The sequence below is a fragment of the Tinamus guttatus genome, unplaced genomic scaffold (assembly GCF_059628265.1).
Source record: "Tinamus guttatus ecotype Peru unplaced genomic scaffold, ASM5962826v1 Tinamus_guttatus_pri_ptg000744l, whole genome shotgun sequence".
NCBI lineage: Eukaryota > Metazoa > Chordata > Aves > Tinamiformes > Tinamidae > Tinamus > Tinamus guttatus.
This window is the reverse complement of record NW_028289278.1, coordinates 461,025-484,726: the sequence shown is the minus strand read 5'-3', so window position 1 is coordinate 484,726 and position 23,702 is coordinate 461,025. Positions and strand designations below refer to the sequence as shown.

Sequence of the window (23,702 nt, the reverse complement as noted above, 5' to 3'; positions counted from 1 at the left end):
CGTGGGCGGCTGTCGGGGATTGGTCACCGCCCCGCCGGTGGTGATTGGTGCGGCGGGGAGGCGGGTGGGTTATGATTGGAGGGAGGGCAGAGGGGGTGGGGCTTGGGGTGGTGGCGGGCGCGTGAGGAGAGCGGGGCGGCAGGTGCGGGGAGACCGGGAGAGCCGGGAAGGGAACGGGAGGGGAGGGGAAGGGAAGGGAAGGGAAGGGAAGGGAAGGGGAAGGGAACGAGGGGCAGCGGGAGAGCCGGGAAGGGGCCGGGAGAGCCGGGGAGGGGAAGGGGAAGGGGAAGGGAACGGGAACGGGAACGAGGGGCAGCGGAGAGCCGGGAAAGGGCCGGGAGGGGAACGGGAAGGGAACGAGGGGCAGCGGGAGAGCCGGGAAGGGACCGGGAGAGCCGGGAAGGGAACGAGAGAGCCGGGAAGGGAAGGGGAGGGGAGGGGAAGGGAAGGGGAAGGGAACGAGGGGCAGCGGGAGAGCCGGGAAGGGAACGAGAGAGCCGGGAAAGTTCCGGGAAAGGAACGGGAAAACCAGGAGAGCCGGGAGAGGGTCGGGAAGGGGCCGGGAGAGCCGGGAAGGGAACGGGAGAACCGGGAAGGGAACGGGAGAACCGGGAAAGCCGGGAAGGGAATGAGGGGCAGCGGGAGAGCCAGGAAGGGAACAGGAGAGCCGGGAGGGGAACTGGGAGAGCTGGGAAGGGAATGGGGGACACAGGGAAGGACACTGGGAGAGCCGGGAAGGGGCCGGGAGAGCCGGGAAGGGACCGGGAGAGCCGGGAAGGGACCGGGAGGGGAGGGGAAGGGGAAGGGAATGAGGGGCAGCGGGAGAGCCGGGAAGGGGCCGGGAAAGGAACGGGAAAACCAGGAGAGCCGGGAGAGGGTCGGGAAGGGGCCGGGAGAGCTGGGAAGGGAATGGGAGAGCTGGGAGAGCTGGGAAGAGAACTGGAAGAGCTGGGAAGGGAATGGGGGACACAGGGAAGGACACTGGGAGAGCCGGGAAGGGAATGAGGAGCACTGGGAGAGCCGGGAAGGGATCAGGGAGCACCGGGAAGGGACCAGGAGAGCTGGGAACGGAACGGGGGGTAGCGGGAAGGGAGCTGGGGGCCCCGCGTGGTCCGGCGGGGGCAGAGGGTTCCCGGCTGGGGTCGTCCCCTCCAGGCCTTGGGGACGATGCGGCCGGAGGCGCCCGCCGGGAGCAGCCTCACGGCGCTGCAGAAGGTCGCGCTGCTGCTGGGCATCCCGGCCGGCGCCGCCGTCCTCTACATCCTGTACCGCCGCTGCCGCGAGCGCCGCGGTAGGTGTCCCCGCGCGGCCGCGGGCGCTCCGAGACGCCCCTGCGGCGCGCGGAGCTGACACGGAGCCCCCGGGGGCCGTCCCGGCGATGGGACGGGTGTTGGGTGGTGTCACCCGCTCCGGGGGGGTTCCCGGCTCCCCGGTGCGGGGGACGGCGCTGGGGACGCTCGGTGAGCGCCGGTTTTCGCGCGCAGAAGAGCGGCTCCCGTTCCTGGGCGAGGAGGACCTGGAAATCAAGATGAAAGTGCCCCGCGCGGCCGTGAAATCCATCATCGGGCGGAAGGGAGCCACCATCAAGCAGGCAGGTGTCACCGGAGGGGGTTTTGTCCCCCGCGTGGGCTCCGGAGCCGCTGCGGTCCCCAACGGGAGAGGGGAGCGCGGAGCCGAGGCCGTGCCCTGCGCCCGCAGCTGCGCAGGGAGACGGGCGCCCACATCGACGTGGAGGCGGAGGACAGCGAGGAGCAGGCGCTCATCATCGCGGGCGCCCCGGGCCAGGTGTGCCGCGCCAAGGCCGCCATCCAGCACATCGTGGCGGAGAACGCGCCCGCGGCGGAGCAGCTCCGCGTGCCGCAGCGCGCCGTCGGCAGGATCATCGGTACCGCGCGGGGCCCGGGGCAGCTCCCGGGGACGGGGTCCGCGTCCCCTCCCGGCGCGGAGGGAGGACCCCGTCCCCTGCTGTCCCCCCGCAGGCCGCGGGGGCGAGACCGTGCGGGCCATTTGCCGCAGCTCGGGGGCCAAGGTGACCTGCGAGCGCGAGGCCGGCGCCAGCGCGGCCCCCACGCGCCTCATCCAGCTCTCGGGGACGCGCAAGGAGGTGGCGGCCGCCAAGGTGAGCGGTGCGGTCCCCCCCGGCGCCGCTGCTTTGGGACGGGCCCGGCCAAACGCTCCTCGTTCCCCTCCAAAGAAACTCATCGTGGAGAAGCTCATGGAGGACGAGACGTTCCGCAGGGAGCTGGCGCAGTCGACGTCCATGCGGTGCCAGCGCAAGCAGCCCCTGGGCACGAGGAGGGAGGCGGCAGAGCCCGAGGCGGCGCTTCCCGACGGCGTTCCCGAGCGCGGAGCCGGGGACGGAGGCGCCTGCTGGGATGGGGACTCGCTCCTGGACGGGGCCTTCTTTGAGGACACCCTGGAGCTGAGGGCTGAGCACAAGTCCCCAGAGGAACCAGCCGCAAGGCCTGATTCTGCCATGGCCGAGTTTGAGGGTAAGAAGTGTCGCCGTTGTCCCCACGTGTGACAGAGCTCGTGGCGGAGGCTGTAGCTGCAGCAGCCCCTTGGGGCCTGGCAAAGTGTGAGGCTCATTTAAGGCTCTGCAAATGGCGCCTAGGGCCTGGGGAGGGGTTGGGGCCAGCCCGAGGTCTCTCCCGCAGCTGCCAGCCCCGATTTCGGCTTCCCCGCGGACGAGCAGCTCGAGGTCTACGTCTCGGCCGCGGAAAATCCCAACCACTTCTGGATCCAGCTGGTGGGCGGGCGCAGCCTGCAGCTGGACAAGCTGACCAGCGACATGTCGCAGTTCTACGAGGGCAGCGGCCGCGCGGTGAGACCCCGTCCCTGTCCCCCGCGGCCCTCGCGCCTTCCCTCGGGATGCGACTCCGTCCCTCCCGCCCGTCCCAACAGGCAGAGCTGGCGACGGTGCAAACGGGCGACATCGTGGCTGCTCCCTACGTGGACGGCAGCGCCTGGTACCGCGCGCGCGTCCTGGGCACCCTGGAGAACGGCAACCTGGATCTGTACTACGTGGATTTCGGGGACAACGGGGAGGCGCCGCGGGAGGCGCTGCGGGCCCTGCGGTGAGCGGCCGCGCAGCCCCCCGGCGCGGTCGGCGCTGCAGGGAAGAGCCGAGGGAATTGGGTGGTTCTGGAGCAGTCGGGAAGGGAGCGGGGCCGAGCGGCTCCTCCTCGCCGTGCCCAGGGTGGCATCGTCACTGTCGCTTTTTCCTCCCCGCCAGGACCGACTTCTTGAGCCTGCCCTTCCAGGCCATCGAGTGCGGCCTGGCTGGGATTGTGCCCGCCGGTGAGTGCGGAGGAGGATCCCCCACCCCGCTCCATCCCCGTTCCCGGTACCGGGATCGCTGAGCGGCCGCTCCCGCAGGGGCCGAGTGGGAGGAGGCGGCGCTGGACGAGTTCGACCGGCTCTCGCACTGCGCCGCCTGGAAGCCCCTGCTGGCCACCGTGTCCAGCTACGGCCAGGCCGGGCCGCACACGTGGCCGCGCGTGTCCCTGCGCGACGGGGAGGTGAGCGCGGGCCGGGCCGGGTCCCTCGCGCCGCCCGGCGCCGCAGCTCCCGGCACCGTCTCCCTCCCGCGCAGGGCCTGGACGTGGGCGCCGAGCTCGTGCGCTTGGGCTACGCGGCCTGGGCACCCCGCGAGCACCCGGAGGCGGCCGCCGGGGACGTCCACGCGGCGGAGACGCCGGTGAGTGCGCGCCCGGCCCGCGGCGGCATGCGGGAGGGCTCTTCCCTATGGAATTCCAACACCGGGAAGGTCCCTTCACCCGCCTTCACCCGCCTTTTCCTCCCTCCAGGACGACGTCGCGGGGCTCTCCCCGGGAGTCTCTCATCGGAGCCCCAGAAAAGCCCCGAGGAGCCGCCGCCGCCCCCGGCCTGCGTCAGCCTTCCGGGTGAGCGCCGCCTCCGGCCGGCACAGCCCGGATCCCGTCGGCTCCGCGGCCCTCGGCACGGAGGGTCCGGCCCGAGAAGGGGCGGCAGGAGGGGCCTGGGTGCCCCCGCTCCGGCGCACGTTGCCTCCGACCCTTTTCTCCCGCATCCCGTCTGCTAATCCCGCCCCAGCAGGGCTGATGGTTGGGAAGGGAGAGCCGGCTGCTCCGGCGGCACCTGCTCGCCGCGGCTGCTGGCGGTGGCTTCGTCCTCTCCGCCGCAGATTCCTGGTCCTCCTTAGAGGAGTCTGAGGTCCGTAGATGGTGGGAGATGCGGAGGGTCCCAGCCCTTTTCCTAAGGGCCAGCGAGGAGGAGGAGGGTGAAGGCAGGAGCCTCCAGCCAGGGTGGCTGCCTGGGGACGGGGGCTCCAGCCCGGCGCCCTACGGAGCTGCTCCTCATTCTCCGATTCCGTCTTTGCGGCACCGGCTCCGACTCCTCCGGCTTTTACAGCAGCCCCCGGTGGCTGCCCCCTCCCCAGCCAGGGAGGAGGAGGAGGAGGAGGGCAGAGCATGAAGGCCGCTCGGGCACGGCGTCACTGCGGGTGCCGGATCCGAGCCCTGCGCCCTTCCGTTAATGACTTAATTCCAGCACCAAGCGGTTGCTTTGCACCTTGGAGCCGTCTCCGCTCTCCGTTGCTCCCGCCGCGTCCCCTCGTTGCGGCTCTGACCCCCCTCTCCCTGCGCAGGTGACCCCGTGTCCGGCGGCGGTGACAACGTGGTGGCGGCGACCGGCTCCCCGTGACGCCGCAGCACCGGGAGGCGCCGGGTGAGCGGGACGACGTGCGGGGCTGTCCCCGGGTTGTCAGGGCTGGAAAAGGGACAATTCAGGCAGAAGGGAGGGATGGAAAGTGCCATGTGCTCCCTCGGGGCCAACGCGTCCCCGTGTCCTGCTTTGTCCCCAGCCCGCGGAGGACAAGGACGAGCGGGACATGTTGGCTCTGCCCTCGACGCTTCTCTGCAGAATCGGGCACCTTTTCCCCTTCAGCCTCTCCCCGGGCACGGGGATTTTGGAAACGGAACCAGTCGCAGCTTTATAAAAGCCAGGACTCCGGCCGGAGCATGGAAAGCCCTTGGAAAGGAGCCCGGGGCCGTTTAGACTTCCCAAGGTTTCCAGGGCAGCGTTGACCTCTCAACCGCTTCGCTCGCATTCCCCACGTTCGGAGCGGCCCCTCCCGGGAACGAAGCGACGTCTCCGCCCTGGAGCCCCGGGATCAACCCGGCTCCTTCTCGCCTGTTCCCAGCAGGAAACCACAGGGGCCAAAGCCGGGGCCCCGGGCGCTACCGCCGCGGTCGAGGTGTTGCTGCTGCTGTGTGTTCCCCGAGGGAGGTTGTGGTCACGGGCGTGATTCTCTGTGGGGCTGTTGCCTCTGTTCAGTTGCGGTTTTGCTGTTTTTTCTTTTCTTTTTAATTTATTTTTCTTACCCCAGGCTGGTTTCGGGGTGCGGGCAGAGCCCCTGTTTCTGGATTCAATAAAGTTGAGCGTTTTGGAGCGTGGGGGCCGTGCTGGAGCGGGGCTTGGAGCCCCCTCCACGTTATTCCACAAGCAGCCGCGCTCCTTCCAGGGAGGATTTGGGAATGGGGCCTGGGATTGCGGGGGCTACAAGGCCCCATTTTGGGGTGAATTGGGCTAGTTTGGGGGCAGAAACAGCAGCGGGATTGGGGGTGGAATTAGGGTACTCTGGGGGCAGACAGAGGTGCTGGCGGTTTGTGTGGGGGCGAGGGGGGATAAAGCTGCTTTTGGGTGAAAAAGTGCGCGATTTGGTGACGGGGCTGTGGGGGCGCTCTGCGCAGGCGCGCGGCGGGCAGCCCGGGGGGCGGGGCGGGCGGTGTCTGCGCAGGCGCGCGGCGGGCAGCCCCGCCGGGGTCCTTGGCGGCGGCGCGGCGGGGGCCGCCATGTTGGGCCTGGCGGCCGTGGGGGCGCGGCGGGCCCTGAGCCTGGGCCAGGGCCGGGTGCGCCCCGGGCGGCGGCTACGGGAGGGCAACGGGAACGGGAACGGGCGGGGGGACCCGGCGGGTCCGGGGGGGCTGGGGCACGTTTGGGCCCCCCCTTGCGGCGCTTCGGGCGGAGGGAGCGTTTGGGGCCCGGGCCGGGGGTCCCGGGTCGCGGGAGGTGTTTGGGGCGGCGGGGCAGGGTGAGGGTCGCGGGGGTGTTTGCAGCAGCGGCCGCACGGGGGCACCGGGGGTGTCGGAGGAACGTGGGGGAGGTCGGGGCGATACCCGAGGAACGGGGAGGGTTCGGGGCGGCGGCTCCGCTCCGAGGCCCCGTCCGCCGCTCACGGCCCCGTCCGCCGCAGCCCACGGTGGTCGTGGAGCGGTGGTGGCAGGTGCCGCTGAGCAAGGAGGGCCGGGAGCCCCGTTTGCACCCCCGGCGCCACCGCATCTACCGCCTGGTGGAGGACACCAAGCACCTGCCCAAGAAGGAGCTGGAGCTGATCCTCACGCGGTCGGTGGAGAGTAGGTGCCCCCGAGACCCCCTTCCTTCCGCGGCAGAGCGCGGCCGGCTCCGCGGATGGACGTTGAACCTGTTTCTGCCCCGCTCCGCCTGTCTCGACCCCCTCGTGCCGCGGGAGAGGGGATGTCACCGCTTCCTTGGGCAGAATCCCTGGGAATCCAGCTGGGATTTGCCGCCCGCCGTGCAGGACGCGCCTCGCTCGCCCCGGCTCGTCCTCATCTCCCGGTGTCTCCCGCGCAGATTTGGGGAGCCGGGGAGACGTCGTCTTCGTGAAGAAGGCCCTGGGCCGCAACAAGCTCCTGCCTCAAGGGTTGGCTGTTTACGCATCGCCCGAGAACAAGAAGATGTTTGAGGAGGAGAAGAAGGTGAGCGGGTTCCTGGCGGGGAGGGGCTCTCGGCACGAGCCGCGCGTGGCCTTTGCCCAGCACCGCGAGAGGCTCCCGCTGGAACCGGCGCAGAGGCTTCAACCTTCGCTTTGTCTTAAGGCATCAGGGGGTCGTGTTGGATCTCGAGATTTTGGGGCAAATTCAGCGAATCTTTGGGGCCGTGCAGCCTCAAAACGAAACAGCCGCCGTGTTCCGAGCGCAGCTGGGGTGTTTGCGGCGCGTCGGAGCTTCGTAGCGTTTTGTGGCCGCCTCTTCCACCACGTTCGTGTTTCCTGGGCCCGATTTGCTCCCTGCCTTCACGCTGCCCTGACAGGCGACATGTAGGAATGGCAGGAATTATTAGAAAGGCAACGGGTAGGAAACCGTTCAGAAAGTCCCCGTGGGGATCGCGGGACGAGTCACGTCCTGCCCTTGAGGTGACGCTCAGGAGACACCTGGACCGTCCGCGCCAGCCACAGCCCGATGAGCTCGTGTCACTAATGAAACTCTTTGCGGAGCCGGGACTAACGCGGGGGGGTTTGCAGTGGCAGTTGCTGAATTTGCTCTTGAGCAAACCGACCCTTCTGGAGCTTTTCCGGCGCCGCGGCCCTCCTGGGCAGCCGGCGAGGATGGTGCCTTGCGAAGCCGTCGCTTCATTTTTCTCCTCGCTCCCGTTTCTTGTAGCTGCGCCAGGAGGGGAAGCTGGCGGCAATCCAAACGCAGAGCGGCGAAAAGGTGAGAAAGGAGCCCATCCAAAGTTGTTCCCGAGAAATCCGTAAGTCCCAAAAAGCACAGCCAGAAACCCCCTGGCTCCCAGCAAGGCGCCGGGAACCCTCTCCCTCCAGCTGCAGCTCCCTGTGCTTCTCCCCGGCACTTTTCTGACCTGCAAAGCCGGATCCGCAAGAGCCGGGGAGACGAGCGTGGCTCTGCCCTCCCAAAGTGCCCTTAAATAAACGGCGAGGCCCACGGCAGCGCGGGAGGAGGCCGCGGGGGGGTCGGTCGGGTGGCTGCGCCTGTAGCCTCAGCCGGTAGTGCACAACGGGGAGTCGGTTTGACACAGAAAACAGCCCGCCCGGTTTTGCTGGCGGGGCTCCAGTCGCGCCGGTCACTCGCTCCGGTCGGAGCGCCGTCCCTGCCCTTCCTCACCCCGCGCTCCCTGTCGCGTCGCCGCAGACCGTCCGCTTCCTCCGGAGCTGCCGCCTGGAGGTCGGCATGAAGAACAACGTCAAGTGGGAGCTGAACCCCGAGATCGTGGCCCGGCACTTCTTCAAAAACGTTCGTGTTGCCGCCGCGCGCCCTCGGGGTGCTGGGCTGGGGCTCCGGTTGGGAGCGGAGCCGCGGGATTCGCTCCTGGTGGCCCCTGGGGACGGGTTCGGGCTCCTGTTAACGGGTCTGGGGCCGGGTTTCACTCGGCCGCCGCGGTCCCTCAGCCTCCTCCAAGCTCTGCGCTGGGCTGCGGCGAGCGGCTCAGCGGAGATTTAAGAACTTAAGGGATTAAGAAAAGGAGATGATAAATCGGGAGCGGGGGCCGCGTCTCCTCCTTCCATCCCTGCCGCGTTACAAGTCAGGAGTCGCGCGGGCCTGGCCGGCGTCTCTGAGCCCGGCTGCTGCCCGTCCCGCGCGGCCGAGATTGGCTCCGTACGTCCCCTTTTCCGCGTTCCCTCCGCTCCCGTCACCCTTGGGGTATTCGCAGCTCCCGCCTACCCCGTTCCTCCGCGTCGTAGCCGTCGGTTCACTTGGGCTTGTTCCGCAGCTGGGGGTGTTCGTGCCGCCCCACGTGCTGAAGCTGCCCGAGGAGCCCATCACGAGGTGGGGCGAGTACTGGTGCGACGTGACGGTGAGTGGAGCCCCCGGCACCTCCGCCCCCTCCGCGGCTCCGCGAGAGCCCCCCGTGACCTAGATAAGCTGCGAGCGCGGCTCCCCGCGCGCTTCCGTTCATCCTTTGTCCTTCCCGACCCCCCGAGGGAGCGCGGCCGGCGCGGAAGCCGCCGCACAGAGCTCCGAAACGGTGTCAGCGCCGCCGGGCTCGTTTACGGGGGCTCCCGTTGAATTCGCTCCGCTGCTTTTTTGGAGCCGGAGCAGAGGAGGGAGCAGGGTGGGCAGGAGGCGCTCGGGAAGGGGCTCGGGGGCTCCCGGTGTCTCCCCTTAGCCGCTGTTTTAGGGAGACTCGTCAGCCAAGGAGATACCCCCGCACGCAGGGGGGTGCCCTCCTCCCGGGGGTCCCGAGGGGCCGCGGAGCAGCGTCCTGCCCCGGCGCTGAGCGTCCCTCCCCGCGCGCCGCAGGTCAACGGGCTGGAGACCGTCCGCGTGCCCATGTCGGTGGTGCAGTTCATGCGGCCCAAGACCAAGCGCTACAAGCGCTGGCTGGCCCTGCAGGAGGCCGAGCTGGCAGCCAGGAAGGAGCAGCTGCTGTGAGCAACACCCGGAGCCGCCGGCCCGCGCGTGGCCCAACAGCCGCGTCTCCGCGGCGCCCGCTGCCTGTTCCCGTCCTGCCCGGCGCTGGAGGAGGGGGTTGTACCCCCGCAACGGACAGGGACTCGCCAGGAGCTCGCAGGCGGCTGCAGGCCGCCTGGTTGTGCGCACACCGCGCCGCACCGCGCCAAATAAACGTCTCGGTGTGACTCGGAGCACGGAGTGGCAGCCGGAGCGCGGACGGGGCTGCCCCCTGTCCGGGCGCTGGGGACACCCCCATCGAGGGACGGTTGTGGCAACCAGCGCCGCGGGGCTGTGACACCATGGAGGGTGGGAGTCCTGTCACACGGGGCTGGGGGTGAACAGTCGCCCCAAAAGACACTCAGACACCTTCAGGCATTGCCGACTGTTATTAGGTGAGCACCACCCCAACTTGGAGAAGTGGAAACCCCTGTGCATTCATGACCCTCTTCCAGACAGTGCTTCTCCCCTAATCCCTCTGCTCCAGTTTTTCCAGTTGTTTCTGGATCTTTCCAGGCAGCTCCGGATCGGTGAAATACTCTGAAATGAAGGAAAGGGATGAGAGAGGAGCCTCTCGTGCGCCGGAAAGCTCCATCCGGCTGCTCCCCGTCACTGTAACTGCCCTCATGGAAAAAGGACCCCCGCAGCGCGGGTGACCGGCAGCCCTGCTGTCCCCTCCAGGTGTGAGGAGGGACAGTCGGTCTTCGCCCAGGTGTTTCATCTAAATAACAGCCCCCCCTCACCTGCTGCAAACTCCAGGGTGTTGTCGGGTCTCTTCAACATCACCTCTCTGGAAAGAGCAAAAAACAAGCTGGGAAATTGGGGCAGAATCAGGGAACTGGCCTTGTGCACAGGGAATCAACAACCCCCGGTGCAGTTGGTTTCTGACAGCGTTCCATTCAGTTCCACGCAACAACAGCACTTTGCTCCGTCACCCCAGCACTGGGAAACGGGCCCCAAACCAAGGTGGAACAAGCGGGGAGCGGGGTACCCCCTCACAGCCAAGGAGGACCGAGGGGGGAAACACCTTAACTGCTGTGTGGGGGGAGTGTGCGGGAGAGCTGTTGCCCTGTCCCGCACAGTGGGTGACCTACCTGAGAAAACCCTCCAGCAACAGTCGCACTGCTGGCTGTGATCGCAGGTACCTCTCGCTGGCCAGGCGGCAGTCAGACTGTAGGGCAAAAAAGACAGAGCTGGGTGTCACCTCAGCGGGTTCCACACACCCCCGAGGGCGCAGGGTTGTCACCACCCCCCCAGGCCCCGCTGGATGTACAGCTTGTGGGTGTGCGTCTGTGCGGGTGTGCAGCTGGGTGATGGGTGTGTGTCCCCGGCTGTGCAGCTCCCCAGGTGTGTGCACCTCTGTGTGTGTGAGAGAGAATCCTGTGGGTGTATGTACCCCCACATGCTGGGTGTAGTGTGTGTGAATCCTGGGGATGTATGTACCCCCACTGGGTGTTGTGTGTGTATGTGTGAATCTTGGGGGTGTATGTACCCCTGCATGCTGGGTGTAGTGTGTGTGTGTGTGTGTGAGAGAGAATCCTGGGGGTGTATGTACCCCCACTGGGTGTTGTTTGTGTGAGCGCGGTGGTGTATGTACCCCCGCATGCTGGGTGTAGTGTGTGTGTGTGTGAATCCTGGGGGTGTATGTACCCTCACTGGGTGTTGTTTGTGTGAGCGCGGTGGTGTATGTACCCCCGCATGCTGGGTGTAGTGTGTGTGTGTGTGTGTGAATCCTGGGGGTGTATGTACCCTCACTGGGTGTTGTTTGTGTGAGCGCGGTGGTGTATGTACCCCCGCATGCTGGGTGTAGTGTGTGTGTGTGTGTGTGTGCGTGAATCCTGGGGGTGTATGTACCCCCACTGGGTGTTGTTTGTGTGAGCGCGGTGGTGTATGTACCCCCGCATGCTGGGTGTTGTGTGTGTGTGTGTGAGCGCACACCGCCTCCTTTGCCCCCCCCCCCCCCCCCACCGCGTCCCCGGTACCCCCCGGTGCCCCCCGGTGTCCCCCGCCCCCCTCCCGGACCGGGCGGGGCGGGGCCGGACGCCCACGCTGCTGCTGCGGCCGCGCCGCCATCTTGGCTGCGCCGCGGGCGTCGCCATGGCAACGGGGCGGGGGGGCGGGAGTGCGGCGGGGGCGGGGGGGCGAGTGTGAGTGCGGGGGTGTGAGTGTGAGTGTGAGTGTCTGTGCGTGCGAGAGCGCGTGTGACTGTGTGCGTGACCGTGCGTGTGATTGTGTGTGAGCGTGTATGTGTGACTGAGCGTGACTGTACGTGTGATTGTGTGCGAGAGCGTGAGTGTGTGACTGTGCGTGACTACGTGCGACTGTGTGCTTGTGTGTGTGACTGCGTGAGTGTGTGTGTGTGACTGTGTGAGTGACCGTGCGTGTGATTGTGTGAGCGTGTATGTGTGACTGAGCGTGACAGTACGTGTGATTGTGTGTGAGAGCGTGAGTGTGTGACTGTGCGTGACTACGTGCGACTGTGTGCTTGTGTGTGTGACTGCGTGAGTGTGTGTGTGTGACTGTGTGTGTGCGTGGCTGTGTTGCGCTGTGTGTGTGTGTGTGAGACTGTGTGTTGTTATGGGTGTGACTGTGTGAGACTGTGTGTCACTGTGTGTATTACTATGAGTGTGGCTGTGTGTGTAAGACTCTGTGTGACTGTGAGAGAGAGGGACCATGTGTGTGAGAGGGTGTGTGTGCCTGTGTGAGGGAGGCTGGGGGGGTGTGCGTGTGTGAGAGAGACTATGTGTGTGAGAGTGCGTGTGTGACTGTGTGCAAGTGCGTGTGACTGTGTGTGCAGGTGGGACTGTGTGTGTGTGCCTGTGCGTGCCCGTGTGTGCGTGTGCCACGTGACCGTTCCGCGTGTGTGTGCGAGTGCGCGGGTGTGCGGCGCTGCCTGTGCGCTCCCACACGTGTCCGGCCCTGTGTGTCCGTGTGGCCCCTGTCCCCGCCTCCGCCTGTTCCCCGCGTGCGCCTGTGCCCGCACGTGCGGGCGCGGCCCGTGTCCCCGCGTGTCCCCGTGGGCTGCCCGTGGCCCCCTCCGCCGTGGCCCCCCCGCCCCGCGCGGCCGCAGCGCCGGTGCCGGCGGCTCCGCGGCGGCCTCAGCACCAGGGACAGCGACCGCCCCCCCCGCCCGGCCCGGGCCGCGCGGCGACACCGGCATCGGCGGCGACACCGGGACTCGGCGCAACCCGGCCCCGCAGAGCTGCCTGTGCGCACACACACGTTACATGTACAGCCCCCGTCCGCCTGTGTGCGCACACAGGAGTGCACAACCCCTGCACACACACGTTATATGTACAGCCTCCGTCTGCCTGTGTGCGCACACAGGAGTGCACAACCCTTGCACACACACACACACACACACACACATACACGGAGCCGGAGCACACGCAGCCCTCGTGTGCGGGTGCGCACCCCCCCCCCCACGCACACGCGCGCCCCTGTGTGCACACGCGAACGCTCACAGGCCTGTGTGCGCGCTCACACCCTGTGCGTGTGCACACACACACACACACACACACACACACACGCACACACACACAAATGACAGCATCCCCGGCTCCGGTACAGGGGAACCCGGAGGCGGAGGGGGGAATAGGGAGGCCCGGAGCGCGGGGCGGTGCTGGTCCCCTGTTCCCGGTGCCGGTTCCCGGTGCCGGTTCCCGGTGCCGGTTCCCGGTGCCGGTGGCGGCTCTGACATCACCGGCCGGGCGGGGGTGGGGCGGGGCGGGCGGCGGGCGGGACCGGCCGGGCAAGCGGCGCTCGCTGCGAGCCGCGCTCGGCCCTACTCCCCGGTGCCGGCGCCGAGGCGGCAGCGGCGGCGGCGGCGGCGGCGGCGGCGGCGGCGGCGGCGGCGGCGGCTCCTCTCTGGGTGCCCGGGAGCCGCCATGGGGCCGGGCGGCCGCTGAGCGGGGCCGGCCCGGGGCAGCGGGGGCGGCGCGGGAGGCGGGGGGGGGTCCGCGCTGCGGACGAGCCGGCGGCGGCGGCGGGCGAGGGAGGCGGCGGAGCCCCGGCGGGAGCGGCGGGACGCGGCCGGCGGCGGCGCCGCCCCCCGGGCAGAGCTGCCCCCGCCCCGCCGCGCCCCGAGCCGCGCCGAGCCCCGGGGCCGCCTCGTCCTTTGTGTGCGGCGCGGCGGGGCCGCCACCGGCGCCCGGCCCCCCGCCCCCGGCTCCGCGTCCCGGCGGCAGCGGCGGCGCCGGCAGCGCGGCGGGGCCCCCCCCGGCGCCCCCCGGCGCCCCCATGAAGGAGCCCGACGCCATCAAACTCTTCGTGGGGCAGATCCCGCGGCACCTGGACGAGAAGGACCTCAAGCCCATCTTCGAGCAGTTCGGCAAGATCTACGAGCTCACCGTCATCAAGGACAAGTACACCGGCATGCACAAAGGTACAGCCGCGCACAGCCCCGCGCGTCGCCGGCCGGCTCAGCCCCCGGCGCCTGCTGCGGCCCCCGTGCAGCGGCACGGCCCTGGGTACAGCCCGTTCACCGCCATTGCCGTCGGGAGCAGCCCTGGGTACAGCCTGCACAATCGCGTAGCCCTGGGTACAGCCTGCGCACCGCCGCTGGGCACAGCCCCACGTACACAGCTGCGGTACAGCCGCGGGCCCCAGGCACAGCCGCACGGACGGTGCCAGCCCCACCTATGGCCCTGGGCACTCATCAGAGCCCCCAGTACAGCCCCACACACTGGGCACAGCCCTGGGTGTCACGTACAGCCCCACGTACAGCACCAGGCCTGAGGACTGGGCACAGCCCCAGGCCTGGGTTCAGCCCTGGTGGGGTGTTGCGTGCCATGGGGTGTACTAGGGGTGGGCGGTGGTTGTGCAGCCAGGTGTGACAGAGCTGCTGTTGCAGGGGTGAAGGCTGTGGGTAGTGGGTGTTGTGCATGGCAGTGGGGTGTTGCATGCGGGTGTTGTGTAAGGGTGTTGTGAGGGAGATGACCAGTTGTGTGGGTGCCGTGCACAGCGTGGGTGATGGCCATGAGCGGCTGTGCCAGTGCGGGCTGTTGTGTGGGTGTTGTTTTGCGGTTTTGTGTGACGGGTGTGGGCAGCGGCTGTGACAGCTGTGGGTGGTAGGAGATGGAGGTGCTGTGCGGTGGCTGGGCAGGGGTGACGCCACAGCGCGGTGTACAGGCGGCGGCGGGTGTGTGGCTGGAAGGGGTGTGATGGCTATGTGGGGTGTGCAGGCTGCAGGACGTGTGGTGGTTGGTAGGGGTGTGTGCTGGTAGTGGGGTGTGTGGTGGTTGGTAGGGGTGTGCGACGGCTGTGAGCAAGCTGTGCCAAGGCAGCGGGGTATGCGGTGGCGTTGGGGGTGTGCAGTGGGGCTGTGCGATGTAGGGCTGTGCGTTGGTGGTGGGGTGTGGATGGTGATGGCTGTATCATGGCTGGGAAGGGTGTGCAGCAGTGACGACCGGGTGTTTTCGGCAGTGGCAGAGGGTCCAAGGAGGTGACATCCCGCCTCCCCCCGGGTTAGGCCAGGCCTCAGGGTGTCCCTACCCCTCCCACCCCCCCCCGGCTGTACCCGGGGAGCCCTGAGGCCACGGGGACGGGCGCCGGCATCGCACAAAGAGGCACCGGCAGCTCCCGGACGCCTGGGCCCCCTCCCTCCTGGCCCAACCTCGGTTTCCCCGCTGTGCCCCCCCCGCCGTGTCCCCCCCCAGGATGCGCCTTCCTGACCTACTGCGCCCGTGAGTCGGCCCTGAAGGCGCAGAGCGCCCTGCACGAGCAGAAAACCCTCCCGGGGGTGAGTGGGGCCGGGGGGGACACGGGGACGTGGGCATGGGGTGGCGGGGGGGGGCGGCGAGCGCTCAGGACCCGCTCAGGAGGCCCCTGGTGCCAACAAAGGGGGGGATGGAGGGGCCCAGGCGTCCGGGGATGCCGGGGCCACCTGGGGTCGCCGTTGTGGCCCCCCCCACCCCTCGCCGCGGCACAGAGCAGCTCGACGGGCTCAGCGCGGAGTGGGGGAGGATTTGGCTTGGCCGGGATAATCCGGGGATTTGGGGGCTGTAAATCCCGAGGGGGGGGATTGGATTTGTGAGGGGGGTGGAATTAGCGCGGGCGCCGCCCCGACAGCTGCCCGGGGGGGGGGGGGGCATCGCCTGGGCCCCCCCGCGACGGCCGGGGGGATTAGGGGGATTAACCCCCCCCCCGGGGGGGGGGCAGCGCCAGCTGGGGCGGGGGGGGGAGGGGGAACCTTCGCTTTCTGCAGCGGGGGGGGGGGGGGGGGGCGGGGTGAGCCCGGGCCGGGGGGGGGGCAGGGAGGACACGTCGGGATGGGGGGGGGGGGGAGGTTGGGGACCCCCGCGTCGCCTCCTCCGCCTCCCCCTCCCCCCCCGCAGCCCCGTCATTGTTTATCGCGAGCGCTGATGATGTCAGCGCCGTTGCCCGGCAACGCGGTGGGTAAATTGGGGATGAGTAGGTGGTTGCCATGGAGCGTGTTCGGCCGTTGCCGTGGTTACCGGGCATCTGCGCCCTTCTTCTCCCCCTCCCCGCGGCCTCCAGGGGGTTACGGGGGCGGGGGGCAGGGGGTAAGGGCACATTGTGTCCCCCCCCCCGCCCCATACCTTAATTAACACTGTGGTTCATTAGCGGGACCTTTGGGGTTGCCCTCCCCCCAGACCCGCCCCCCCCCGCCGCTGGCAGTTGCCGCGGTGCCCGTTGCTGTGGTAACAGGATGCAGGGTTGCCATGGTGACAGGGCATCTCGGGGTACAGGGATGGCGGGGGGGTGCCTGGGGGGGGTGCCTGGGTCCCCAGTGTGTGTCTGGGGGGGGGGAGGGGCTCCCGGACACCTGGGCCCGGCCTGGCCCTGTCCCACGTCCCACGTGTCCCCCCCGCCCCGCCGCGGTTCCTGCCCCCAGATGAACCGGCCCATCCAGGTGAAGCCGGCGGACAGTGAGAGCCGAGGAGGTACCGCTGCCCCCAGAGCTCCCGCCCGCCCTCGGGACCCCGCGTGCCCGTCCCCGTGTCCCCAAACCGCCCCCAAAGGGCCTCCCTGGCCCCAGTCCCTGTCCCCATCCCACTGGTTCCTCCCCAAGGTGGGTCCAGCCCTCGGGGTGCCCCAGCTCCATCCCGCATGCAGGGCCTGGCCTGGCACAATGTCCCCAGGGTGGCACAGAGTCCCCATCCATGTCCCCAGGGTGGTGAGAAGTCCCCGTCGCCATCCCTATCCCTGGCACCTGGCCCGGCACAATGTCACCATCTGTGTCCCCAGGCTGGCATAGTGTCCCCATCCATGTCCCCAGGGTGGCCTGCTGTCCCCATCCCTATCCCTGGGGCCACGTCCCTATGGTGGCACTGTGTCCTCATCCCTGTTCCTGTCCCCAGAGCTGGGACCCAACCTGGCACAACGTCCCCATCCATGTCCCCGTGGTGACAGTGTCCCCACCTCACCCCCTACCCCGGGATGAGGCCCCTGCCCCATCGCAGTGCCCGGGGTGTCCCCGAGGGCCCCGGGACGCCCCTGCCCCATGTCCCCGTCCCCAGAGGACCGCAAGCTCTTCGTGGGGATGCTGAGCAAGCAGCAGGCGGACGAGGACGTGCGCAAGATGTTCGAGCCCTTCGGCACCATCGACGAGTGCACGGTGCTGCGCGGGCCCGACGGCACCAGCAAAGGTGGCCCCGGGCGGGTGACGGGGACAGCGGGGGGGGCTGTCATGGAGCGGGGGGATGACATTGGGGGGGGGGTCCTGTGGGGCAGGGATGAGGGTAAAGTCTCCATTGGGGGGAGTGGGGGGCATTAAGGGTGTGTGGGGGGGCTCCATAGGGCTGGGAGAAGGAACGGGGCGCCCTGCAGGGAGGTCCCAGGCCCATCCCATGGGATGTCGGGGTGAAAGATGGTGGGGGGGGGGGTCTGTGGTTGGGAAGGGGCCCGTGGGTGGAGGAGGGTGTCCTTGGTTTGGGGGGGAAATCCGTGTTTGGAGGGATCCATGGTTGGAGGGATCCATGGTTGGAGGGGAGAATCCGTGTTTGGGGCAGGGAGGGTGTCTGTGGCTGGGGGTGGTCTGTGGTCAGGGGTGTCCATGGTTGGGGGGTGTCCATGGTCGGGGGGGTGGTCGTGGCTGGGGGTGGCCATGATCAGGGGTGTCTGTGGTTGATGGGGGGGGTTGGGGGTGGCCATGGTTGGGGGTGTCCATGGTCAGGGGTGTCCGTGGCCAGGGGTGTCCGTGGTTGATGGGAGCCGGGGGTGAGGGGGTGGTCTCCATGGTCGGGGATGTCCGTGGTCGGGGGTGTCCATGGCTGGGGCTGTCCGTGGTTGGGGGTGGTCTCCATGGTCAGGGGTGTCCGTGTTTGGGGGTGTCCATGGTCGGGGGTGTCCATGGCTGGGGGTCTCCATGGTCGGGGATGTCCGTGGTCGGGGGTGTCCATGGCTGGGGCTGTCCGTGGTTGGGGGTGGTCTCCATGGTCAGGGGTGTCCGTGGTTGGGGGTGTCCGTGTTTGGGGGTGTCCGTGTTTGGGGGTGTCCGTGGCTGGTGTCCGGGGGAGCTGACCCCGCATCCCCCCCAGGCTGCGCCTTCGTCAAGTTCCAGAGCCACGCGGAGGCCCAGGCCGCCATCGCCGCCCTGCACGGGAGCCGCACGCTGCCCGTGAGCCGGGGCCCAGGCGTCCGGGAGCGGGAGGGGGAGGAGGGTCCATCCCACCCCCCCGGTGACACCCCCCACCCCGGGCAGGGCGCCTCGTCCAGCCTCGTGGTGAAGTTCGCGGACACGGAGAAGGAGCGGGGCCTGCGGCGGATGCAGCAGGTCGCCAGCCAGCTGGGCATGTTCAGCCCCATCGCGCTCCAGTTCGGCGCCTACAGCGCCTACACGCAGGCGGTACGGGGATGGGGGCGCCCATGGAGGGGTGGGGGGCACCCATGGAGGGGTGGGGGGCATCCATGGGCGAGCATCCATGGCGGGGGAGCATCCATGGGGGGGGAGCAGCCATTGGAAGGGAGCACCCATGGTGGGGGCACCCATGGAGGTGGGGGGGGGGCACCCATGGAAGGGGCATCCATGGGGGGGAGCATCCATGGCGGGGGGGGGGCATCCATGAGGGGGGCACCCATGGGGGAGCATCCATGGCGGGGGAGCAGCCATTGGAAGGGAGCACCCATGGTGGGGGCACCCATGGAAGTGGGGGGGGGCAGCCATGGTGGGGGCAGCACCCATGGAGGGGAGCAGCCATGGAGGGGGGGGGCAACATCAATGTGGGGGGGGCACCCATGGAGGGGGGGTGGCACCCATGAGGGTCAGCACCCATGGCGGGGGGGGGGCACCCATGGTGGGGGGCACCCATGGGGTGGGCTTCTTTGGGGGGGGGGGGGGATCCATGGTGGGGGAGACCCCATGGTGGGGGCATCCATGGAAGTGGGGGGGCAGCCATGGGGGGGCAGCACCCATTGGAGGGGGGACAGCACCCATGGGTGGGGGGGGCACCCATGGGTGGGGGGGGGCATCCATGGAAGTGGGGGGGCATCCATGGGGGGAGCAGCACCCGTTGGAGGGGGAACAGCACCCATGGGTGGGGGGCAGCACCCGTGGTGGGGTTTGGCCACAGGGCGCTCACGGGGCGCAGAGCGGGGCTGGAGGCCGGGACGGGCCGGGAATGGCGGGATCCCGGGTGGGTTCCCGGGGGGCCAGGGGCGACGGGTGCCGTGGGCCGGGATGGGGACGGACCCCGGAGCTCGTGGGATGGGCACAGGGTGACAACGGCTCCGTGGGACGGGGCGGCGGGTCCTGGTCGGGGGACACGGTGCCGGGGGGGATGTCAGTGCCCGGGGGGGACCCGGGGCCAGCGCTGTCCCCCTGTCCCCGCAGCTGATGCAGCAGCAGGCGGCCCTGGTGGCCGCCCACTCGGCCTACCTCAGCCCCATGGCCACCATGGCCGTCCAGATGCAGCACATGGGCACGGTCAACCCCAACGGGATCATCGCCACCCCCCTGCCCCCCTCCTCAGGTAGGTGGCAATGGGGAACGGGTGGCACCGAGGGGCGGGGGACACCAGGGACAAGGTGGGGGGTGGCCCTGGGGGACATGGAGGGGGCACTGGAGGAGGAGGCCGCCTAGGACAGGGCTGGGACCAGTGGGGCTGGGAGCCTTCAGAGCAGGGACCATCGAGAGGAGGGACATTGGGGTTGGGGACATGGGTGGCACTGTGGGCAGGAGGCCACCAGGGCTGGGGACACGGGTGGCACTGGGAGGACGGAGGTCAGCAAGGCCTGGGGACACGGTGGTGGCACTGGGGAGGGCTCAGCAGGGCTGGGGACACGAGTGGCACTAGGGAGGGCCTGGCAGGGCTGGGGACATGGTGGTGGCACCGGTACAGGGCCCCAGCAGGGCTGGGGACATGAGTGGCACCAGGGGAGGGCCCGGGAGGGCTGGGGACACAGGTGACACTGGGGGAGGGCCCGACAGGGCTGGGGACATGGGTGACATTGGGACAGGGCCCAGCAGGGCTGGGGACATGGTGGTGGCACCGGGACAGGGTGGTGGCACCGGGACAGGGCCCGGCAGGGCTGGGGACATGGGTGGCACCGGGACAGGGCCCGGCAGGGCTGGGGACACGGTGGTGGCACCGGGACAGGGTGGTGGCACCGGGACAGGGCCTGGCAGGGCTGGGGACATGGGTGGCACCGGGACAGGGCCCAGCAGGGCTGGGGACGCGGTGGTGGCACCGGGACAGGGTGGTGGCACCGGGACAGGGCCCGGCAGGGCTGGGGACGCGGTGGTGGCACCGGGGAGGGCCCGCGAGGGCCGCGCGTGCCCTGGGGCCGCTGTCCGTCCGTGCAGGGACCAGCACGCCGCCCGCCATGGCCGCCACGCCGGTGCCCGCGCTGCCCGCCCCGCTCGGCGTCAATGGCTACAGCCCGGTGCCCGCGCAGCCGCCGGGGCCGCCCGCCGCCGACGCCGCCATCTACGCCAACGGCGTCCACCCGTACCCAGGTGCCCCCCGGCGCCCCCGCGCCGCCCCGCGCCGCCCCCCGCGCCCTGACACCCCCTCTGTGCCCTCTGCCCGCAGCCCAGAGCCCCGCGGCGCCCGTGGACCCGCTGCAGCAGGCGTACGCGGGGATGCAGCACTACACAGGTGGGCACGGGGGGCACCGGGGGGGTTAGTGCATGGTATTTTGGGGGGGTCGTTGTCATTGGGGGATGCTGGTGGCGGGGGGTGTTGCACCGTGCTGGGGAGCCTTGGAGGGGGGGTCATTCATTGCAAGGCATTGGGTGACACTGGGAGCTCAGTGTGACACTGGAGGGGGAGGATTGCATGCAGAGGGGCGTTGCATTATTGCATGGAGCATTGCATTATTGCATTGCATGGGGGGCATTGCATGCGGGCATTTGCATTATTGCATGGGGCATTGCATTACAGGCATTTCATTATTGCGTTGCATGGTGGGGCATTTCATTATTGCATTGCATGAGGGGCATTGCATTGTTGTGTTGTATGGGAGGTATTGTGTTATTGCATTGCATGGGGGCATTGCATTATTGCATGGGGTATGGCATTGCATTATTGTGTTGCATTGGGAGCATTTGCATTATTGCATGGGGCCTTGCATTGTGGGCATTTCATTATTGCATTGCATGGGGGGGCATTGTCTTATCACATTGCATGGGGGCATTGCATTATTGCATGGGGCATTGCATTATTGTGTTGCATGGGGGCATTTGCATTATTGCATGGGGCATGGCATTGCATTATTGTGTTGTATGGGGGGCATTGCATGGGAGGTATTGTGTTATTGCATGGGGGCATTGCATTATCGCATGGGGCATTGCATTGTGTGGGGGGGCATTGCATTATTGCATTACATGACGGGTATTGCATTGTTGCATTGCATTATTGCATTGCATTATTGCATTGCATGGGGGCATTTGGATTATTGCATGGGGCATTGCATTGCATTATTGCGTTGCATGGGGGGCATTGCTTTGTTGTGTTGTATGGGAGGTATTGTGTTATTGCATTGCATGGAGGCATTTGCATTATTGCATGGGGCATGGCATTGCATTATTGTGTTGTATGGGGGGGCATTGCATGGGAGGTATCATGTTATTGCATTGCGTGGGGCATTGCATTGTGTGGGGGGGCATTGCATTATTGCATTGCATTATTGCATTGCATGGGGCGGCATTGCATTATTACATGGGGCAGTTCATTGCATGGGAGGGCGCTGCATTATTGCATTACATGGGGGATATTGCATTATTGCATTGCATTATTGCATTGCATTATTGCACTGCATGGGGGGGTGTTACGTGCCAGGGGGACAGCGGCAGCACCGCGTGCCGGTCGGGGGGGTGCAGGGACCATTCGGGGGGGGTTGCCGGTGTTTTGGGCCGGGCAGTGACGTGTCCCCCCCCCGCAGCCGCCTACCCCGCGGCCTACGGGCTCGTGAGCCCGGCCTTCGCCCAGCCCCCGCCCCTGCTGGCCCAGCCGCCCCCCCAGCAGCAGCAGCGCGAAGGTTTGGGGGGGGGGGACCCTGTGGGGCGCCCCATGGCGGGGGGGGGGGGCTGGGGTGGTCTTGGGGGGGGGCAGCAGCAGGGTCTGGATTTGGTGGCTTCCTATGGCTGGGGTCGGGGGGGGGGAGCTCCATGGTGGAGGGGGGGTCAGGAGCCCCATAGGGGTCTGGATGGGCCCTATGGGGGGGGCTCTGAATTAGGGGGGTGTCTGGGGGGGGGGGGGGTGCTCCAAGGGTTTTGTTTGGGGCGGGGGGGCGTATGGGGGGGGTGTCCATGGAGCCGCCCCATAATGGGAGAGCCTTGGGGTGCCCTATGGGAGGGCTGGTCTGGGTGGTGCCCTATGGGAGGGGGGTCCTGGTTTGGGGGGTGCCCTATGGGGGGGGGGAACCTGGTTTGGGGGGGTGCCCTATGGGAGGGGGTCCTGGTTTGGGGGGGTGCCCTATGGGGGGGGAAACCTGGTTTGGGGAGTGCCCTATGGGCGGGGGGGGGCTGGTCTGGGGGGTGCCCTATGGGGGGGGGAACCTGGTTTGGGGAGTGCCCTATGGGGGGGGGGTCTGGGGGGGTGCCCTATGGAGGGGGCTGGTCGGGGGGGGGTGCCCTATGGGGGGGGTCCTGGTTTGGGGGTTGCCCTATGGGGGGGGGGCTGGTCTGGGGGGGTGCCCTATGGCAGGGGGTCCTGGTTTTGGGGTGTCCCTGGGGGGAGGGGTTTGCTCCTGTTTGGGGGTTCCCCCCCCCCACGTGCCCACGCTGACGCCCCCCTCCCTCCGCAGGCCCCGAGGGCTGTAACATCTTCATCTACCACCTGCCCCAGGAGTTCGCAGACACCGAGATCCTCCAGATGTTCCTGCCCTTCGGCAACGTCATCTCCGCCAAGGTCTTCGTGGACCGGGCCACCAACCAGAGCAAGTGCTTCGGTAGGGGACACCCCGCGCACACAGCGGGGACGTGGGGACACCAGGGCCCAACCCTGGGGCACTCAGAGACCCTGTGCGAGGGGCACGGGGACACCCCGCGCTGGGTGACACGGGGACACCGGGACCTGGGAACTGCCCCCCCCCCACACACACACATTGGGGGACAGTGTCCCCACAGCAGGGGACACCAGGTCCTGGGATGCCACATCCAGGAGCAGGGTGACCCCATGGCCAGGGGACACAGGGCCACCACATTCAGAGATCCCATAACCAGGGACATGAGACCCCTCTCTGCGAGGACATCCCAATTGGGGCCATGCCCATTCTGGGGACACCGGTGTCCCCGGGCGCCCACACGTGTCCCCCACGTCCCCACAGGCTTCGTGAGCTTTGACAACCCGGCGAGCGCCCAGGCCGCCATCCAGGCCATGAACGGCTTCCAGATCGGCATGAAGCGCCTCAAAGTGCAGCTCAAGAGACCGAAAGACGCCAACCGGCCGTACTGAGGTGAGACCCCCCCCCCCGCCACCTCCTAATGTCCCCCTGTCCCTCCCCCTGCCAGGGCTGGAGGTGCCGCAGCAGAAGCTGGAAGGGGGGGGCTCGATCCTGCCGGGGGGGGGGGGGGCACAGACCCCACACGCTCAGGAAGGATGGACCGGGACCCCCTCCCAACCCTATCCAGGATGGACCAGGATGGAACCGGGACCCCCCCACCCCCAGGATGGACCGGGACCCCCTTCCAACCCCCCCCATCCAGGATGGACCAGGACAGACTCGGGACCCCTCCCCATCCAGGATGGACCAGGATGGAACCAGGACCCCTCCCCATCCAGGATGGACCGGGACCCCCTCCCAAACCCCCATCCAGGATGGACCAGGATGGAACCGGGACCCACCCCCATCCAGGATGGACCAGGACGGACTCGGGACCCCTCCCCATCCAGGATGGACCGGGACCTCCTCTCAACCCCCCTATCCAGGATGGACCAGGACGGAACCGGGACCCCTCCCCATCCAGGATGGACCGGGACCCCCTCCCAGCCCCCCCATCCAGGATGGACCAGGACGGAACCGGGACCTGCCCCCACCCAGGATGGACCGGGATCCCCCTGCTGAGGATGGACCGGGACCCCCCGGACACCCCCCCTGCCAGCAGGA

General features: G+C 68.4%; 4 protein-coding genes across 6 annotated transcripts; 3 read left to right on the top strand and 1 right to left on the bottom strand.

Moving 5' to 3' along the window:
* The first annotated feature begins 1,167 nt into the window (after window positions 1–1,167).
* Window positions 1,168–4,683, top strand: TDRKH (tudor and KH domain containing). The gene is made up of 12 exons (XM_088537353.1): window positions 1,168–1,291; window positions 1,485–1,591; window positions 1,699–1,885; window positions 1,980–2,119; window positions 2,195–2,492; window positions 2,658–2,824; window positions 2,905–3,077; window positions 3,236–3,300; window positions 3,379–3,521; window positions 3,596–3,700; window positions 3,810–3,969; window positions 4,628–4,683. Exons 1-12 carry the CDS (start codon window positions 1,168–1,170, stop codon window positions 4,681–4,683), a joined length of 1,725 nt encoding a protein of 574 aa, XP_088393479.1.
* Window positions 4,684–5,834: 1,151 nt separating this feature from the next.
* On the top strand, window positions 5,835–9,173 carry MRPL9 (mitochondrial ribosomal protein L9). Its single transcript, XM_088537352.1, has 7 exons — window positions 5,835–5,955; window positions 6,201–6,395; window positions 6,634–6,758; window positions 7,443–7,493; window positions 7,932–8,033; window positions 8,512–8,595; window positions 9,042–9,173. Exons 1-7 carry the CDS (start codon window positions 5,835–5,837, stop codon window positions 9,171–9,173), a joined length of 810 nt encoding a protein of 269 aa, XP_088393478.1.
* A 451-nt stretch (window positions 9,174–9,624) lies between these two features.
* Window positions 9,625–11,264, bottom strand: RIIAD1 (regulatory subunit of type II PKA R-subunit domain containing 1). Its single transcript, XM_088537324.1, has 4 exons — window positions 11,214–11,264; window positions 10,286–10,362; window positions 9,935–9,981; window positions 9,625–9,731 (listed from the first exon to the last, which is right to left on the bottom strand). Exons 1-4 carry the CDS (start codon window positions 11,262–11,264, stop codon window positions 9,661–9,663), a joined length of 246 nt encoding a protein of 81 aa, XP_088393450.1. The 3' UTR covers window positions 9,625–9,660.
* A 2,136-nt stretch (window positions 11,265–13,400) lies between these two features.
* Window positions 13,401–23,051, top strand: LOC148591559 (CUGBP Elav-like family member 3-A). 3 transcript variants are annotated; one of them, XM_088537322.1, is made up of 12 exons: window positions 13,401–13,575; window positions 14,849–14,931; window positions 16,048–16,096; window positions 16,673–16,801; window positions 17,693–17,772; window positions 17,857–18,000; window positions 18,985–19,123; window positions 19,957–20,109; window positions 20,186–20,251; window positions 21,537–21,632; window positions 22,401–22,544; window positions 22,923–23,051. In XM_088537322.1, exons 1-12 carry the CDS (start codon window positions 13,431–13,433, stop codon window positions 23,048–23,050), a joined length of 1,356 nt encoding a protein of 451 aa, XP_088393448.1. In that variant the 5' UTR covers window positions 13,401–13,430; the 3' UTR covers window position 23,051. The 3 variants fall into 3 exon arrangements, with proteins under 3 accessions (XP_088393448.1, XP_088393447.1, XP_088393446.1); XM_088537321.1 differs by having other exon boundaries at window positions 13,413–13,575; window positions 22,442–22,544; window positions 22,923–23,023; XM_088537320.1 differs by lacking the exon at window positions 19,957–20,109 and having other exon boundaries at window positions 13,413–13,575.
* Window positions 23,052–23,702: the final 651 nt, after the last annotated feature.

Coding starts and splice junctions, on each gene's coding strand:
- TDRKH (XM_088537353.1), top strand. CDS start 1,168: ATGCGGCCGGAGGCGCCCGCCGGGAGCAGCCTCACGGCGCTGCAGAAG. Junction 2,493..2,657: donor TGCCATGGCCGAGTTTGAGG/GTAAGAAGTGTC, acceptor TCTCTCCCGCAG/CTGCCAGCCCCGATTTCGGC. Junction 3,970..4,627: donor CGCGGCCCTCGGCACGGAGG/GTCCGGCCCGAG, acceptor CTCCCTGCGCAG/GTGACCCCGTGTCCGGCGGC.
- MRPL9 (XM_088537352.1), top strand. CDS start 5,835: ATGTTGGGCCTGGCGGCCGTGGGGGCGCGGCGGGCCCTGAGCCTGGGC. Junction 7,494..7,931: donor AAACGCAGAGCGGCGAAAAG/GTGAGAAAGGAG, acceptor GCGTCGCCGCAG/ACCGTCCGCTTCCTCCGGAG. Junction 8,596..9,041: donor AGTACTGGTGCGACGTGACG/GTGAGTGGAGCC, acceptor CGCGCGCCGCAG/GTCAACGGGCTGGAGACCGT.
- RIIAD1 (XM_088537324.1), bottom strand. CDS start 11,264: ATGGCGGCGCGGCCGCAGCAGCAGCGTGGGCGTCCGGCCCCGCCCCGC. Junction 10,363..11,213: donor GTCCGGCCCCGCCCCGCCCG/GTCCGGGAGGGG, acceptor TTTGCCCTACAG/TCTGACTGCCGCCTGGCCAG. Junction 9,982..10,285: donor TTGCTGGAGGGTTTTCTCAG/GTAGGTCACCCA, acceptor TGCTCTTTCCAG/AGAGGTGATGTTGAAGAGAC.
- LOC148591559 (XM_088537322.1), top strand. CDS start 13,431: ATGAAGGAGCCCGACGCCATCAAACTCTTCGTGGGGCAGATCCCGCGG. Junction 20,252..21,536: donor GGGGATGCAGCACTACACAG/GTGGGCACGGGG, acceptor CCCCCCCCGCAG/CCGCCTACCCCGCGGCCTAC. Junction 21,633..22,400: donor CCAGCAGCAGCAGCGCGAAG/GTTTGGGGGGGG, acceptor CTCCCTCCGCAG/GCCCCGAGGGCTGTAACATC.